Source organism: Anser anser (assembly GCF_964211835.1).
Source record: "Anser anser genome assembly, chromosome: 10".
NCBI classification, from domain to species: Eukaryota; Metazoa; Chordata; class Aves; order Anseriformes; family Anatidae; genus Anser; species Anser anser.
Window position 1 is genome coordinate 6,101,854 of NC_139730.1, and position 19,861 is coordinate 6,121,714.

Here is a 19,861-nt window from a genome sequence, read left to right on the forward strand (position 1 = left end):
AGGATGCTAAACAGAAGATATTATCATGTCCGTGTGATTTGAAGGGGTAGATGCACCAGGGCACTGACACATCTAGCTTTACAGATAAAACACAAGTACAGTATTAAGCCAGAAGAGGATTCACTTCCAACACATGCCATAGTCTCTAAAGTCAAAGCTAACATTTCCCAAACAGCCTATAAGCTTAGTTTAAAGGACGGAGAATCTAAAGGTTAAGGTTTGATTAGTGTGTATTTTGTCACTTTTTTCTTAACACGTCAGAACAGCCAAATTCCTTCCTGTTGTGAACCTACTGGTCTGATGGGAAAATAACTCCAGTTCTACTTGTGGCAATGCCTGCAGGATCAGGTGTAGAGTACAAGAAATTAAATGGCAATTCTCTATTTTCTAGGGGGACAACCAGTTCTGGGAGCTGTTAGTACTCTTACCAAGGCAGTCAGTTAGCAGCAGTCTAATGTCTAGGGGACAAACACTTTCCCATCTAAACAGAAGTAGGTGGTTGTTCTGCGGGGCAGTGCTCCCAGGTGGGAGCCCCAGAGCAGCAGGGCAGAGCCTGAGCTCTCCATCGCTTTGAGGGTAATTTGGGAAAGGATGGAGTGGGGAGCAGAGAGAGCAACTACTAGGGCTGGGGTTTAAAACTAGAGCTTTGGAAGCAGAAAAGGTGCTGGTGACATTTCCACCTACTTTGCTTTATTCAGTTGTTGCTTGCTTTCCATGTTGTGCGTTTCAGTGGCTGGGTTTTCCTGATAGTGATCCATAAAGGAGCTGGGTCCTCACTCCTATTCATGATTAGTCAAGAAACCAGCCTTCAGCAGCAGCTTATGTTTGGGCAAACATGAGTACATATTGCATCTTCACATATATGTCAAATCCAGTTATTTACACACTATACAGCTAGTAGACACATTTAGTCACATTCTGTCAATGAATTTCTGTGATTCCATAATCTACAGTCAGCCAAGAGACCCACAAATTTTCTAAATACCTTCCTGTCTTAGAGACATTAGAATGCAAATGTACATATTGTTGTACTGAAATGATTACCTCAAATTAAAAAAAAATGTTAACTTCCATGCTATACAATGAATAGATTAATAATGTAAAAAATAGCAATTCCCATGGGCAAATGGACACGCATGTATCAGTAGATATTCTTGCTTTAAGAATCAAATGAAAAGTCTGAATAAAGAGATTGATTACTGGAGTGTGCAGCAACTCTACATAACTCTCCTTTCCCTTAGGCAGGGGCTAGGAAATCCTGCCAAAGAGTTTAAAGCAGGTGGACTACCCCTTTACCTCATCTCCTACAGCAGCACAGCCTCCATTTCAAGTAACCTCCAGCGTTAGCTCTAACACTGCGCTGTCAAGTGATGTACTTGCTTACCTAGTCAAATACTTATTATAGCACAGTAAGCATTTTGTAAGGAATGGGAAACATATATCCTAATCCAGATAAATTAAAAGCATCAGCTTAACCTCAAATGTTTATTGCATTTCAAACAGCATTTCTCAAAACAAAGAGCTCATTACAACATATATAAGTACTGGACCATCCAAAACCCTTCATTTGGTGTGTCTCCAGCATAACAATCTCATACAAATTATTCTGAAACACACATATCTACATTAAAAAAAAAAAAAAAAGACTTCACCCTGTCTGCTGAACAGAAATCAGTTCAATGTGGAAAAATCTATAGAAAAAAAATATAACACTATTAAAATATCATTCTTAACTTCTGAATAAATAAACAATGTTTCCGCAGTTGAATGTTTTCACTCAAATCAATGATCAGATCTCACATGCCTGCTTAAATATGTCTGACTTTGGTACTTACAAAATAACAAAGACTACAGGATGATAAACTGGATGATAGTCTAAAGCGAGACAATGAGGCATTGTTTATACAGAAGACTGAGAAACTGGTTTAACCAAAGGGGTCCATGGACATCTATTGTATGTACAAGAAGGAGATTTACTGGAGATTTTATAATTTCTACAAGGCTCTTTCCAACTGACTTCATTAACTTGAAGTAAATCAAATCATGCAGAGATCTGGCTCAGCCAGAGAGACATGCCGGGAAAGAAATAAAATGAAGAAGAACAGACACAAGATAAGCTTTTGAATCTTTGGCATTTTTCATAAACATTTTCAAGGTTTTAAAATCTGTGTATTCACCCATTTTTCCCCACACACTCACCTATAAATACATTATACATGTACTCTTCTTTATATACAACTATGTACATGCATGGATACACAAGCACACGTGCACACAAAGAGGCGTTTTTGTAGCATTTTAAACTGGGATAATCTTTTCCCTATCTTTTCACATGCAGCTGCACACAGCTTTACATGAGCAAAACACGTTCTTTATCGAAGGGAGGCACCGATCTCTTCTCCTTGGTAGCCAAAGATAGGACGAGTGGGAATGGTACAAATCTGCACCAGGGGAGGTTCAGACTGGATATTAGGAAAATTTTCTTTACCATGAGGTTAGTCAAATGCTGGAACAGACTTCCTAGAGAGGTGTTTGATGTCCCATGCCTGTCAGTACTCAAGAAGCATTTGGATAATGCCCTCAGTAACATGTTTTAATTTTTGGTAGGCCCTGAAGTGGTCAGGCAGTTAGACTTGACGATCTTTGTAGGCCACTTCCAATTGAACTATTCTATTCTAAATCAAGCCTATGAAAATATGCCTCTCCTAATTCAAAGACACAGGGGGACTTGTTACTTTGAAAAATAAACTTTTTGAAAACTCATTAAATCTGGTTAATAATCCAGTGGAAGATACTCTGGTGTTAGTTCTTCTCCCCCAGATTCATGCAACAGACCCACAAGATTCCATTATTGAACAGTGTGACTCCATTTGGATCACCAATCCATAAACAAGGCTTTACGTGTTTTACCTTTAATTAGGTAAAGACTTCCAAAGTCTTATGTTGTTAAAAAGTAACCTGTCTCCCAGGATTCCCTATTTCTTTGTACTATGAACCACGCCAGGGGATGCTGGTGGAAACTCCTGCCTGGGAATGGTAAGAACCAAGCTCCAGCTGTCGTGCTACCAATGACTCATGGAGGCAAGTCAATCCCACCATGTCCTACAGCACCTGAAAGAACAAGGGCTACATTCTCAATAAAACTGAGCAGGTTTACACATCATTCTGCAACAGTGTCCTCAGTCAAACGATACGAATAATGCTGATTATATCATTTCTATAAAGCAAAAACACGACAGCTAAAATATCAGTAAGAAAGAAATCACATTCTCCTCAGAAGAGAAAACTGTCCTTTTTCCTGTCTCTTCAATTGTTCATTCCCTGTAGAGTTTCACTTTCTGATCCTTTCCTTGTGAATTACCAGGAAGGACTCCAACAAGAAGCAGTGGTGGAACAAAGCCTGCCCACTATTGCACAACCACGTCTTCGGACACCATGCACTTTTTCTGCACAAGAACTTGTTTCTTTAAGGCTATAAAAGTGTTTTTCTCTTGTAGCTGTAGTGTTGACCCCTCTGGATTTAGACAGAAAAACAAGAGCTATGCTGAAAATATCCGATAAGATGGAATTATAAAAGGCAAGTCAACAGAGTCTTTTCAGGTCAGTGAGTTAGGCTTTTCTGAGGTCTTTTAATCCTTTCATGGCAGAAGGTTCTCATGCATCCATTGCCAGCAATGGATCTCTGATGAATCCAGTGTCCAAAGAGTTAAGCTTCGGGTTGACTTTTCTTCTTGGAGGAAAAAAAAAAAAAAAAAAAAGGAAAAATAAAAGGAAAAACCCACAAGTGCTGGATGAAATATTGAGATACTACTGGAGCTCCTCATTCTTTCTGCTAATTATGATAAAAAACTTTTTAAAATGTACACTGCTTGAACAGAAGATGGGTATCAAAGACTTGTTAATTCAGAGCTTAAACCTTTCTAGGCACAGTGAATTAACTCAGAAAAGAATAGCTTTCATATCTTAATGTAAATCTGTTGGATATGTTAAAAACTGGTTCAGAGCATCTCCTCACATCAGCTCAGCTGATCTGCTACACTAAGCAGAATTATTTCTTCCTACATAAAACAGGGAGTGCTACCACATCCAGCCTTGCCTCTGCAATCAAAGACAAAAAAAAAAAAGGGAACGCAGTGGCAATATTCCCTCCCACACTCTTCTCCACCCTATGAACTAATTCATATGTTCCATCCTGCGCTTTTGGGGCTACATTTCAGTGCCTAAAAGGCAGCCCATAAAGACAACTCAAGATAGGTGTTTATCAAAAGCCACGTCTTCCATGAAAAAAAGTCTGTGCAGTGATTACAGTGTTGTTCCTAACCAAGAGGAGGAGAAGGGGGGAAGCATGTGAGCACATGTGGGAGGTACGGAGGGAGATGCTGCATTCCAAAATCTCACTGCATCCTATAGCGCACTCCGTTTCTTCCTAATGGGACTGGAGTTGCTGTATGGTTTCAATTCAGCATGCTGCACCTGTAAAAACAAATAGACATGACGTTTGCAGTTAGGTAACTTTAGCTCACTACAGTGTGTGTTAATGGCTCCCCAAGGACAAACCAAGGGAAACTAAGGAAGGTTCAAAAGTAATGAATCATTTTCTAAACACAGGAACATGGGGGATTAATTGCAGGAAGGATTTGAGAAGTCATGCATCATTTCTTGAAACGAAAATATTAAAAGCAGATTTTTCTAATGAGATACATGGGGTTCTACCTGATTTCAGCAACATAGGATCGATCTTTGGGTTTGTTTTGGTTTGGGAGTTGTTTTTCTTCTTCTTCTGAAATTAACCTATAAGTTTAATAAACTTCTCTCAGGAGCTACAACTCAAGTGGATCCCAATATGCAGTAAAATGACAATCATCAAAATGTACACAGGCCTTGGGATGCTGGAATATTTAATCATTTAAAAAAAGGAAAATATTTTCTCAAATGGAACCTGGACAAAGCTCCCTCCACCTTTCAAAACAATTTCATTTACAATGTAATAGTTAAAACATGTGTGACAAACTGATGAGGATCAGGTAATCCCAACAGCAAATTGTCTGTTGTGCTACAGAAAAGTATTCCTATTGAAACCATGGGAACCTTTTGCTGAACGTGCCATCTTTTCCACTCCTCCTCTGTCTTTTGTCCAGCACATGCAGGTTGTAAATGGCTAACATACAGAGGTATTTTCCAACTCATTGCAGTACCGCAGTGAAATGATGATGCATCAACAGCACGCAAGAGGAAGCAGACAGAAGGGATTTGGAGCTGCCATGGATGACTTTTCGCTGGAGGAGTGCGTGGCTGTCACACAGGCTCACTATTTTTAGCACTAGTGGAAAACTCCTCTGAGAAGGTCTGTCCCATCGTAAGAACTTTTATCAGTCCTCCCTCATAGCAAGTGGTTATCATTTTCTTCAGAGAGCTCAAAGGTTTCGAAAATGATAGAAACCACTCAAGGAAATGTTATAAATGTAAATGTTAAATAAAGCATAAATAGAAAAGCAGCTTATCTTTAAACATAAACATTAAAAGGGCATATGCAAACCATCACTGCAAATCCAGTGCACTCTACAAGAGCAATGACAAAAAAATAAAAATACACTCAAGCTTAATGTCTCTGTGATTATTCCTGTTTAGCTTTTTTCCTCCCACCAGTCTACGGAGAGATTTCTCTCAAGTTATTAGAGCTGCCATCAACCAATCTGGTGGCCTCTTGAGATAAATGTCACCACAAGCCTTTCCAACCCTGTTTCTACCAGATGCCTCGACACTGCATGGAGGCAATTATTTTTCAGTCTCCAGCAGAGTAAAATCACTACAGGCGAGATTGTGATCCCCTTATTCACAGTAAGCAGCACCTCACTGTGAAAGTACCACGATTCACAGACGAAGGTACAATGTCAGTGGGATCCAGGGCATCAGGATCATGGCCTGAGGACACAGATTCCAGTTGATTAAAACAAAAGAAAGAATCCTTTATATCGTGTGCCTCATTACCCAGCAAGACTATTTTCCTTCCTCCAAGAGAAATAAACAGATCTTGACATTCTAAAGGACTTATTGTTCAAATAATTTCCAGGAAGATAGGCAAGATTACTGAAGACAGTGGTGTTGTTTCAAAGAAATATGAAAAGAGACGAGACTTGACTGAAAATGAGGGAGGACAGATTCTGGCTAAATTAAAAGTTATAATTCCGTAATGGTAGAAGATTGATCTCATCAACCGCAGAGTATTTTATACACATCTCAAAGCTTTCTCTAATGAAAAAGATGAGCTGAGCACCGTCCAAGGACAGCCTGGAGTTCAAGGTGGGTGGGGAGGAAGAATTTTGAGGGATGGCTGATGTGAAAAAGCATAGCAAGCACAAAATCAAGGAAATAATGCTCCCCACACTCCATTTTGAGAAAAGGGAGAATTCAGCAAAGCCTTTTGTATGGTTATCTCTATCAAAGAGACTATTTTTCTCTTCCCTCCGTACAAATATCGGAGCAGAAAGGTGACGGAAACCATAGTTCAGTAACCATGCTGGGTGATTTTCCAGATCATTTTTAAGTAGGTCTTTTCAGGATAATTTTTCTGCAATCATGCTTCTGACAAAGGATTTTGGCTCCCCTCTCTTTTAACATCCCCCTTGCCCCCCACCCTTTGTGGATTTTCCCAATTCCTTATCTCACTTATTCAAAAGTGCAATGCCATTGTATTCCCCAAGCAGAGCACTCAGCCGCTCTCAGTGCCGCTTGCTGCCTCTGTTGGTGCTGGCCATTCATTACGTACCTTTTGAACATCAGATGGTACCCTGGAGAGGAAATCTAGTAGCTCATTATTATCGATGGCATAGGGATTTCTAAGCTTCTTAGTAAATTTATTTATGCCTAGAAAAAGAAAAAAAGCAAACAAAATAATGCAACTCCTTTCTATTCCTTCCCTTCTAAACTGTTCAGGCAAGGTGAAAAAGGAAAGAAAAAATTCACAAGTAAAAATTAGTGTGAAAACAGTGCCTCAGACTTCAAGCCATGCACATGTTGCCTGTCATGTGGAATCATTCACAAATGCCTCCTGGAGGAAGTAAGGGGCATTATTTAAAAAGACATTTCTCTATTTTGGGGGTGATCCATTGTCAATATTGGAGGAAAAAAAAAAAAAAAAAGACTGCAGCATACATTTATTCCAGAGGATAACGTGGGGAGAGTACACCAATTTGCTACTGAGACTACTGTTAAATCTGCTATCCTACATGAGCAAAGACATTCCCCACTGCTGATGCCCAGGGAGCTGGAAGGCTCTGAAAAGAATTGGACAGGATAAAAGTTTTTTTTCCTTCTACTTCTGAAAATAAAATTTTCCTTTGCCACCATGTCTCAGAGCTTATCCTCTCTTTTTAGTACCAAATTTGACAAGCTGACCATATTCTGATGCTGTGGCAAACTGTGAAAACTTATCACGAGATTTATTTTGTTTTAATCTTAACTTGAATAATTTGGCTTATTAACTGCAGCAACAGCATTCCCAGTGTTCTCCATGGGCTTGGATATACTTCAGCTGTCAGAGGAGGTCCCCAGTCTGTAAAGAGGATCCACAGGAGCGTAATGTTCATTTTATTGTGGAGCTCATGAGGTTTTCCCTCTCCTCTCTATGAGGAAAGGGAGGGTTAAGCTGCCTCCAGCCAGCATCACCTCCATTGTATGGACCAGGATGAAAAAATGAGAAACCTGAGCACCTTTCCCAGCACTCCCCCTGCACCAGCACACACTTTTAACACCCTGCTGCCACCGCTTCCCCACTGAGAGACTGAAGTTAGTAATGTGGCTACCTAACGGTGCAGTAGAAGAACAAAGGATCATGAAGCAGAAGAAAACACCTAGCCCACTTTAAAGAAAGAACATACAAAAAAAAAATCATATATCTGTTGCCTCTGAGAATCACAATAGAGCACTCAATCCTACCACACCCCCGTCCAAAATCCCATACTAGTTTCCTTGAAAGTAGTTTCAAATGTGATGGCTGCTCCAGCCTTCTCCTCTCTCTGAAATGTACCTGCTTCACATCTGAGATTCAGCTTTTAAGCCATATGCTTGTAGCAAAATGCCAACACAATTTTCTGTGTACCTGATTTTTAAAAAACAGAAAATACCATAAGGTCTTTTGAGGCCTTGCCACAAGGTAGTTGTTTAACACACATCATGTTTGAAGGCCCTGTCAGTCTAGATGATGTTGAATGGATGTAGAGTTCTCATGTACTCACCATGTCCTCCATACCAGAACAATAATATTTTGTTACTGAACTTTTTTACTCCCAGCAATTTCTCTCCTTTCCTTTTGCTCTTTTTGTTCAATTTAATCCTTTATTTAATCCCCTGCTCTCCCCCCCTCCAGTGGCTTTTCACACTGGCACCTTCTCATTCCCTTTTTCTGCATCCAGGAGAGCCAAGACAGCAGCATATGGCTGAGTCCAGGAAGGTGATGGGAGCTCCCTACAGCCCAGCACTGTGCCAGGGCAGAGCTCCTTGGTTCAGTCAGGATTACTTGCACCATTTCTGCTGTTTGACCTCAAGACTGAGATAAAACATATCACCATAAATAAGACAGAAGGCCATTTGGAGATAAGGAAGGATTTCAGCAGCTGAAATACCATCTTATTTTGTGAAAGACCACCTTACCCTTCTTCAGAACACTGCTAGGCAATTTTTCATATTTAAAAGCTCCTCTTTTACTTCATCCCAGAAAGTGACGCATTTTCATACAATTCCTTTCTGTCCCCTGCTCCAGATTGATGTTCAGTGCCTCCTGCTGGACCATGGGCACACTGCTCCTCCTGACTGAAGGGGAATTAAGAACCAAAAGGCTCCATGGTCAAGCCTCCACGGTGAAGCTCTTTAAATACACCTTGCCCACTCCCTACCATTTCCTGTCTGTGGGTTCCAGCACCAGGAAGCTAATTACTTCCCTGCATAATAATAATAGTTATACTGGAGATAGCTTATCTACACAAACGTGCCTCTTGCGGTGCTGCTGGAAACTTATAAAGAACCCTAAGAAAAGCTTAAAGCTTGCTTGATTTCATTCTGTAGATATATACTGTATTTATCACATGCATGAGAGACAGTGGAGTACTTACCCCAGATTAAAATAATGTACCTCAGCGGTATAAAGTACAAAATAACCGTTGCTGCTGCAAGGACCAGGCAGGCCAGAACAGAGAGGAAAGGCACCGTCCAGTTGAATGTGCTGTAAAGAATAACAATAATCTTTCTCAGTGTTTCTGCTCTGTACTCTGTTACCCAACAATAATTTAATGACAGCACTGCAGTGCTCAGTGTATTCAAATACACTGTAAATTGCAGACCCTTTGGAAGGCGGATAAGCCGAGTCCTGCATCTGGATGCTGTAATAGATTAAAAGCGATATCTGAGAGGCAGGTATCATGATAAGGAGAGAGGATAGTCTCTGGAGGGCTCAGTGAAGTTGTTAGCCATGTAGCGAGTTGTTTTCATTTCTTCTCATACATGTTGCACTTGCTACACATCTCTGCTCACCGGTCAGCTCTCCATTATTCATGAGCAGATTATCTGATTTGGAGACGAGGCCATGCCGCAGGTGCGAGCCATCTGAGCTGGCTCTGCTGGGCACAGAGATGACATGAGATGTGTGTCGATGCACGACTTGACTGTGGCAGGTAGTCAGAATCAACCCCACTAATAAGTTGAATGGATTAATTACGGTAAACCTTAAAAAAGCAGAGACATTTCTCTATTGGGGAATAATGTTCTACATAAATATCTCTTAATAGTTATGTAATTGCTTCAATATCCTCACATTTTCATCAGTTCTTTACTACACTGTACAAAGGAGGCTGTCTTAGGTTGGTGGTAGTATGTTAGCATCAGTCCAAGCCTTTGCACACCACCATTTCTCCCAACGGGAGCACTTTCCAGAGGCTCAGCCACCACGGTCATTCAGAAAACAAGATTTCTTTTTCACCCAGACCATTCGTATATAAGCCCACAACATACTCGGGGTGAGCAGCCATTGCTAATGCCTCTTAGAAGTTACTTTGTCAACTTGTTCCCTCACAATATGCATCTCCATGGTACCACCAAACATTGAGATACCTGGACTACATGAATGCCAATTAGTTTGTAGGTGGATTTACAGATCTGGGCATCTGTTTCACGCAATCTGCCTGCTAACTTCACATCATGATGACGGGGAGTAGGAAGAAGATAGAACGAATGTGGACCACTCGTCAGGCTATAAAATAATATGAACTTTCCTTGACAGATAAAATTAATAGGACGGGAAAAGAATTACTTTTAAGCTTCAATAGATGTATTAAATATTAAGTAAAGATAGGTGGGAGAGGATCCATCATTATCAATCAACGTAGCTTAAGTAAAAAAAAAAATAGCAAAACAGCTCAATTCAGTTAAACTATTAAAACTCCCTGTGATTGCATAACTAGAGTGACAGACAGAAACTGTAGCACAATTCAGTCTGTCACTTACAGAAAACTTTGGTGGCAATTTTTTAATGGTACATTACTGTTGAGTTACAATGGAATTCTTCTGAAATTACATCGGGCCTCCACATTAATACCCAATGTGTTCTCTAAGACCATTGTTACCAAAATGAATACAAGAATTAATAGTGCTTAAACACTCTGAGTCTTCCTGCCATGCAGCTGGGCAGAACAGTGCCCTGTTCATAGTCTGGAATACATCTCTGGGCCACTTCCACCCCAGCTGGGGTGCACGGAGTGGAACCACAGCACATGGATTTGCTGTATTTTTAGTCTGAACCCAGCTCCTCATTAAAGTGTCGTTCAATCACAAACCATCACTTTGTGTTCAAAACAGAAAACAATGTGGGTCAATTAAGTGCCAATAAAGATTGGGTTATAAAAGTTTGTGTGTGTTTGCATGCAGAGGGTTTTTTTGGTGTTTTTTTTTTTTTTTCTTCTTTTTTGGCTCTTCACCCTCTTTCCCCTGCAGGGTCAGGAATACCCTATGTGCCTCCCATGGTGACAAGACCCAGAAAACTGCCTTCGGGCTTCCTCATGGCATCAGCAGGAAGTAGGGAGTAGATAAAATGGTAGAAAAGAACATCAATGTACTAGAAAAGGAAATAAGTGACTAGTAACCCCTGTAACCAGGGCAGGGATGGCGTGGGAAAGGCAATGCCAACCATCAATCCCTACCTACTTTCTTTGGGGGAAATGCAAAGAAAAGCCTGATACTTTTGAGTGCACATCTTCAAGAAATATTCTCCTATCATGACTCTGTACCTTATCACAGACAGACAAGATCAAACATCTGGGCAAACGGGTGAAGGTGAGAGCTACACCAGCACAGCACATGGTTTCTTCTCTTTTTTATGTTTTGGAAATGTTTTTGGAGTAAAAGACTCCCTGAGAAGAAGAAACAACAACAGTACTGGCCAGGCTCTCCTACTCTACCTTAGTCGCATTTGGATCAAGAAATTCACCCCACCTTAACTTTCCTTGCTGTTCTTCATGCAAATCATAGTTAAACAAGAAAAATCCATCACTTACTTTTTAATCCTCTCTCCAAATGATGCAATTTCTTCTAGGATGCTTTGAACAGCTATGATGACCTTTTGGACCATGTGGATTCTTTCAATTAATCCTTTTTTCTCTGATTCCTTTAAAAAAAAAATATATATATATATTCATTATTTGCTAACATGATCACAGATGTGAGGAAAGTAAGAGATTTCCAATATCACTGATGTGTCCATGAATCCAATCGTGTCACTGAAGGAAGGAGAGAAAACATACCCTGAGCTTGTTACATATAATGAACATGGAGGCATACAGTTCCTTATATTTTCCTCCTTTTCCTCAGTACAGCGGCTGAGGTTTCTTCATCTTCTAATACAAATCAAATGCAAGATTTCAAACCAGGCTTTCAAAGAAGAACCCAGTTGCACGTCAAACAGGAAGAGGTGCTGAGCACCCCTGTGTCCAGCCGACCTCTAGGGGGAGTGCTGGGTGCTTAGTGCTCCTCAAGAAAAAGGATATTCTTATGCAGAACTTTTGAATATCATTTTTTCTGAGCTTTGTAGACTCCCAACAGCCATGCTGTTTTCTGTATATAAATTAACAGCAAGATACTGAATGCAACATTTTTATTTTTATTTTAACATTCTGTATACACAGACATTCTTTTACTGGAAAAAGAAAAGAATCAAAGGAAAAAATGACATTTTCCTTTTACAGCAGCCATCTCACAACTTCATTTCTTACTGCTTATTTTAGGCAACAACATTACAGGACATTACTACACATGTGCAGAAATAAAAAGGAAGCACAGAATGAATTAAAAATCAAAATGACTTAAATCAGCCTTGGAAATCAGTATACAATTATCAGCATTCAGCATTTCTTTGCCAGCAATCTAACACACATACAGGCATGCAAATTGGTGTGGTTGCAGATATTCTAGCAAGAAATCAGCAAAACATTCACTTATTACAAAATGCAGAGCCCTGGACACTGATTTTACATCACTTTTAGACTCTCCAAAACCAGCTCAATTTAGAAGAAAAAATAAAAAGAAAAGAAAATTTAAGTTGTGTTTTAACCCCTCAGTGTCCAGAGAGGGAAGATGCTGATACAATGCAAGTCGCACCCATTTTTCCTCCATGGTCCCCACTGGCTAGGGCAGAGCAAGGGGTGGGTGAGAGTAAGAAGGACCAGAGACATTCAGATCAACACTGGCTGAAATTCTGCCTCTGCGTTGAGAGCCCACAATATTTTGCTGTGCAGTAGAGAGGATCACAGGCTAGTTACAGCTGCAATAGGCCACAGAGGTGAAGTCTCATTGCTACAGACTTTTTTACATTAGCATGCTGTGAGAGGGTCTGCGTGCATCTGAGACAGGGCACGGCACTATATCTGTGTGTGCTAAAATAACATATGAACCATCCTTGGATGCTAAGAGCCAGACATGACAGCATGGCCCCTGTAACCCTTAAAAGCAAAGGTTTGAATTACTTACTGCACATTTCTCTTCACAGTAATTTTTGAGCTTAAAAAGCCAGCCAAAACCACCATGGAGTTATCAAGCTCCAGACATTTGAATATTTGCCTTTAGGTTGTAAGTGAGTGCACAATGAATAGAAGCAAGATTTTTAAATAATCACACATTTGGGTGTGAAAATGAGTATTTTTACATTAATAAAACAACCAACAAAAATGAAACCCTTCGGGTGTGAAATAACCCCAGAACAAAATAAATAAATAAATAGTTAGTTTACGTGAAAATAGCACCAAAAAGTCATTTTCACACAACTCCAGTTATAACCTTGTTAGGCTTAAATGTAAATGACACATTAGGATTATTTTTAACTATTCCTTCACTAGAATGGTGCAACAGTCGCTTAGTCATAGTTGGCTTTTATGCACCAAACTTGCAAGTAGAAGTTTAGAGCAGTTCATGGAGAAGCAGCCAGTGGGAATTTCATTCTATCCAAATTCAGACAGAGGGGTAAAGGAACCGTTTCAGACAGTGATATTCCAGGGCAAGCCTACTCTTGCTGCCCGGAGCTGCAAGGAAGATCATCTGACAACTCTATCTGCATCACGCTGACTTCATTTACACATCTTCGACTGAGCTTGGAAACATAGTGATAATACACTTTAATCAATACAACATAACTTCTGCTGCAGCCACCAAGCAGGCTAAAAAAATAAAACAGGAGCCACCAATTCATGGGATACAACAACAATTGTAGGCATATCTTTACCTAGCACGCACACTAAAATCATCCCTAGTTTGTTTTTTTTTTTTTTTCTCCGAATTTTAATACAAAATATGCCTAACCAAGGAAAAGGCAGTCTAGGACTAGACAGCCTTGTAACTGAACTCAGTTATTGGACAATAAAATGGGCTACCACTGCCCATGCTCTATGTATAGCACATCTGTGCATAACGATTTCAAAATTAGTCAATGTCTTTTCTTTGTAATTATTGTTTTGTTCTGGAAACCTGCAGTCTAAACACACCCACAGGATGATTAGGTCACCAGTAAAGCAGCAGAGAAGCAGAGAAATGAAGTATGATAAATGGGATTTTCCAAATTATATAGGTTTTTGAAAGCTGCATATGCTTTCTGAAGTCAGGACCTCACAAAACATTGTCAGAAGCAGTAAGAGTGTTCATAGTCCACCAAAAAGACAGTCATTGCTCCATTTATTAGCAAATGGGCAACTGCCATGCAGAAGTCTGTTTTTGAGCATTTCCATATTTGTGGAAGATGTAAAAAATAATCGTAAATTCATCTTCCACTAAAAACACTTTTCCTATCTGTGGAAGGTCCCCCTCAACCCAGATAATTTTTCTCCATCCTCCTGAGAAATCATTCTTTCCTGATTTCTTTTGGACTCAACATATTATGCTGCTTGAAAACAGGATTTGGATACCTATGGTTCAAAACCACAGCTCAGTATATTTTCCTTGAATTAAAAATAAAATATCCTGCCTGTTTCTGGCATTTTTTTCTACAGCCAGTCATGAAACTTCCTTCCCTTCAAGGCCTTTTTCTTCTTTATTTCTTAGCTGATTACAGCACTGTGGGTGGACCAAAACTAGCCTGGAGCCTCTGGGAAAGAATTAACTCCATCAAAATGAACTTACAACTGAGAATTAATTATATAATCAGTGTGCTACTTCAAATCTTCCTTGCATATCCTGATTTAAGAAACCTTCATTTCTACATTAATTGCCTGAACAAAAACACAAAAGGGGTCTTACAAAAGATTAAGCTTGTCAGGGAAAGAAGGAAAAAAAAAAAGCAAAAAAGCAGCAAATTCAGAAATTAAGTCTTTTGTGTCCAGTTAAGGCACATCAGCTTGAACTTTTACATGAAGACTTGAAATCTCTCTGCCCTACTGAAAACTGCTTCTAGATTTTTCTTTCTGAAATACTTAACTGTTAACAAACAGAACATGTAAATGCACACAGAGTTACTACAGTTCTGTGATCTTTTTTCCCTTTCCGACAATGCTGTGCTGCTCCCAGATGTTTGGGGACGGTTGCAAAAGAAACTCTCATGAGTGCAAAATTAATGCACATCCAGTGATGGAGACTTTGAAAGTGTGCAATACGTGGCCAGGAGGGGACACCTCCAGCAATTCATGACTGGTGAGCTACAGACCATGAGACCTACAGAGGAAGAGACTGTATTTTATTAAATTACCAATCATTTGCTCTGCCCTGCAACAGAGACCAAATAATGCTAGTTATTGAATCTGCTCTGGGGTGAAGTATTCAGTACTGAATTGAAAACATGGATGGTGGAGTTCTACTACTTCTTGTGATCATTTGTTTCCTTGATTAATAGCTGTCATCTATACAAAAGCTAAAAGCTGTTCCCTATTTTTTTTTAATTCATCCTTCAGATTTTTTTTTGTTGTTGTTGTTCTGGATACATCCAGAAAAATAAGTAACAAATGCAAGAGAAAAAAAATTAAAATTGTCCTAAGTGTATTTTTGATGTATACTGCAAATATCGTATGTACACAACTAATATTTTAGGTTTGAAGTTACTTACAACTTCTAAATACTTCACTTTAATTTCATATAAAACACTCACAAAAAGAAATCTTGCATGCAATTTTCAAACAAGTGGTATTCATCAGCAAATTTTTGGCATGCCAAGGGAAACTCAATATATAAAGCTGAAAAACACTGGGGGCAAGGACAAGGAATAAGGGGAGGAGAAAGAACAAACAAGGATACAGGGATTAATGTGAAAGGAGGAAGAAGGACACAGGCAAACAAATCAGGATTGAAAATTTAGAATATTTTCAGGATAGGAAGAATTAGTCTGCCTAGCTTGGGCTGGCCTAGCTTTCAGGATTAGCTTTTTTACAGTAGCTATTCCACTATGTCACCACTGTTACAAGCACATTAGGGCAATTTTTGCCAGGATTTATCCCTTGTACTGGATATGAACTCCCCAGTGTGTTACCAATGAACAAGACTGACAGAAAGGGGAAAAGAAGAAAAAAATTCAGGCGTGCGTGCTTTTTTGCTCCACTATTCCTCTGGGTTTTGAAAGCCATGCTGTAGTTATTTAGAGAAAAGGAGACTTAACCAAAGTTGGATTTCACTTGCAACTTGCTCTGTGCTTGACTGCGGAACTCCAAACTTGCCGCTGTCTGGCAAAACCCATGCCAAACAACATCTTAAGGCCAAAATACTTGTAGATGAAGAACTTCTGAAACCAGAAAGATTTTATTGGCTATAAACAGCAGACCACTGTCCTCTATTGTCTGCAGGGAACCGTTCACTAACAGCTTCAGTCTAGCAGCAGAATGAAGCTCTTGTGGGAGGTGGCAGCCATGGAGTGACAGACAGTCTCTTGGTAGCTAAAATGAATTCCAGGCAGAGCTTTGAAAACAGACACCACAGCAACCTTGAACTGGATCCTGCCTTCGGTGGGAGCCAAGGGTGGCTGAAACAATCCCAGCAATCTGCCTTGCTGAGTCACTGTCTTGCCCTGTGTTGTGATGTCTGCTGCGAGTCAAGGAGGGCTTCTCGGCTCCTACAGGGGAACGGGCACACAGAGGGGATGGCTGCCAAACTCTGAGCGATTGCCTCGTGCAGTCCCAAAACTGTGCATCACAGGATCGTTTTGTTTATTAACACCATACTGCAAATGTGCCTGCCTGGCTGTGGAAATTTAGTGAATCTGAGTGTACTTGAAATAATTACCAAATAGAGGAAATGCAACACATACAGGTCAATTTATGCTCTCAGTTAAAAAGGTGTGAAATCTGGAATAATTCCACCAGAGCTAATAGATTTACTTCAGACTGATATGAAGGAGAGCACCATCAGCCTTAAAAGGACATATTTCAAACACAGGGCACATCATCCTACAGCTAAGTCTGGGGGGCCACTGGCGAAACGGCCAAAGACAACCACGTCACGCCTTATTAATGAATGCTCATGGAAAACATAGCACCACACTTCCTTTGCTTACGTTAAACAAATTTCATCTATGTGCAGAGGACCAGAGAGCCTCCTAAGCCAAACCAGAGTTTAAGATTCTGTGGAGAAGCTTAAATCATGACTCTGTTGCTTTCCCACCGGACAGACGTGAAATACAGAGGGTTTAAGATGCATTTTCTGTACTTGTACACATTTGCATAGAGATATAAACCCAGAGTCTGGCGATATTGCTACAAGTCTTAAAGCAATATCAACAGTCACAACAGAATAAAACACCATTTATGTGCACAATGACTAAAAAGAAAATGCTCATCATTCATCTTTTATCTAAAAAAAATGGAAAGGGGAAAGGAAACAACTTTAAGCAAAAAAAAAAAAAAGCGCTTTCTCCTGGAAATACACATGAGACATAAGAACAATTGCACAGTGGTTAGACTTAAACTACTGGATCATCATCTATAATCTAGGCAATGATCTTTAGCAATTTGGGGTACAAGAGGAAGATAGACCTATTCATACATCTGCCAATTCAAAAGAAATTTTAAAAACATTTTAAATACTTGGAATTTTTAAGGGACAAGAACTCCCTAAAGCTTATGAGCTCAGCCTGGAAGCCTGATTGATGCTATATAATATTCCTCCAGAGATTTAGAGAAGTTAAGAGTGTTAGTTTACCTACCTGCAGGGCAAACAGAAGAATTTTAGACTGCATAGGGCTGCTAAGGTTTATATTTGAGGAGAGCCATGCAACAGTCCCTAGGATATATGGAAATCCTCTGCCAAGTCTCTGCTTTAAATTTCTCTATCTTCTCACTCCTATACCTATGGATGGTTTGACTGCTGGTGGGCCATGATGATGAGAAGGATTGTGCCAAGGTATAGGATGCCTATGGATCACAGTGTTCCCAAACAATGCCACACTGTAAAAGAGAAATAACAGACCATCTCTCTCCCAGTTTCTGGTACAAAGGAAGCTTTGCAAAGATGAAAGCATAACCAGAGCAACCCCTGCACTCTGACTTAACCAGAAGTTGATTAGGTTAATAGGAAGCTTGGAGAAAACTTACAGAAGCCATAATTGTGTCTTAAGTGACATCTGGGAACTTTTATTACTTTAGCCGAGATGGTTGCAAGACAGGACAATTGTGTGTGCTTAGAAGCGCATCCTCCAGCTTTGCAATGAGTATACCTCATGCAAGCAACAGAATCTGTCCCGTAGTATTTATTATAGCTGATGGAGAAGCCTAACTTATTCATGGTCTGTACAATGACTTGTTAGGAAGCAGTAAGAGAAGAATCAGAGAGTCCACTGAACAGAAATCAGCAACTTAAGGGAGTCCACACCTACACAAAAACACACCTTGTTTTGTTTTTTAATGACGCAATCTTGGCCACAATTTTGTGGAGAAGGTGGGTCAGCCTTGTTAGTCTGAACATAACCTTTGTATTATGGAGTATTTTCAAGCCTTTACCATCATTTCTCTTCAGTAATCTCAATGGGAGATGTTGAAACATTATATTGCAATTGTGGTATTGAAGAGAAAAGGAAAAAAACTAATGAAATTATTTATACTTTCAGGGAAGAAAACAATGAGATGATATTGTCTTGTATGACCTTTCCTAAGTATGGGGATATAGCATCTTACACAATAGACTCTTGGTTCATGTTTCAATTACTGACCTTTACTGTGGAGAAAATTAATGCAATTTTCATCGTAATCCACCCGTACAAATAAGATCCATACGGAAGGTTTCCACATGCTGAATCTAACACAAATGGAAAATGTCAGCTGTTTGCTACTGGATGAATTTGACTTTAATTTGTTCAGCTGCAGTCTTTTTGAACTATACTGATAAAAGTTGGTACATTTTTGGTACCTATTTTTGACAGAGAACTTCGTACATTAAAAATACTGAGTTTTGCTTCTTTGGGGACCCCACCCCCCAAAAAAAATAGCCATGAGGTACTAAAAATTTCTTGTAAGTTGCCAGCTGACTTGGCTTGAAGTCACAGTGTCATCTAACCCTTCCCTATTACATCCCATTAGCCAGGCACGGCTCTGTTGGCTCATCACTGGATGGAGACCCTCCAAAACAAAACAGGAAGTGCTGTTGATTTATTTTTGTCCGATTTTCTTTTAACTCGGTTACCAAATCTGGAAATAGTAGTAACTGTTCCACCACACTATCACCCCCTATTTTAGAGGAAATGCAAACTTTTATCCAGACAACTTAAGATCACAAGAAGACTCCAAAACTCTTTCCAGTTGGGTACTATGCCACACTCATTCAACAAGGTGACCATCTGCTCTTGAAGCTTTACAGTTGTTGTCAAAAAAAAGAAAAAAAAAAGTAAAATAAATAGAAATGGTCAACAATCAGATGACTCACAATCTACGCTGCAAGCAACTTGTCTATACCTTTCTACTGGCGGGCAAAAGATATTTCAGTGATGTAATTTTAAAACAATCCTTATTCAGACAGTCTGACAGACCCCAGAGCTGACAGGACACAGCCTGAACTCTACATTCAAGATGGCACAAATCCGAGAAGGCATTCATCTATCCAGCAGCTTATGCCAAAGGGACACATCTCTCTTATCTTTTACAGTCCTCCATGATGTTATTCGGAAAGGGCAGAGAGGGAAAGAACGGGGGAGTAGGCAATTAAGCCCTGTCATTTAAGACAGATAGTTTAGGTGGAGGGAGTTAATCTGCTCTTGGGTTTTGAACTAAGCATCTGTGTATTTATAATTTGTAAACAGTTCGTCTCTTAGAGGGTGTGTTACAATTCCCAGAAGCATGGTCTGTTATGTCTAACTTGCAGCAGAACCCAGAAAGGCTATGTGTGCGACTATTTTCGTACAACACGATGATAGGAAACAGAAACAGTG

At 39.8% G+C, this 19,861-nt stretch overlaps 1 protein-coding gene across 25 annotated transcripts in view; it reads right to left on the minus strand.

The window, feature by feature from the left end:
- Window positions 1–1,471: 1,471 nt before the first annotated feature.
- The window catches only part of MCTP2 (multiple C2 and transmembrane domain containing 2), a 154,202-nt gene continuing 135,812 nt past the window's right edge, over window positions 1,472–19,861 (minus strand). For 24 of the 25 annotated variants that reach the window (XM_083849891.1, XM_083849893.1, XM_083849872.1 and 21 more), the window contains 4 exons: window positions 11,541–11,650; window positions 9,108–9,217; window positions 6,767–6,864; window positions 1,472–4,473 (listed from right to left, as the gene is read on the minus strand). In XM_083849891.1, the coding sequence (XP_083706017.1) occupies window positions 4,405–4,473; window positions 6,767–6,864; window positions 9,108–9,217; window positions 11,541–11,650 (387 nt within the window). In that variant the 3' untranslated portion in view covers window positions 1,472–4,404. Of the gene's footprint in view, window positions 4,474–6,766; window positions 6,865–9,107; window positions 9,218–11,540; window positions 11,651–11,677; window positions 18,736–19,861 lie in introns of those variants that run through there. The other variant, XM_083849885.1, reaches the window with a different exon arrangement.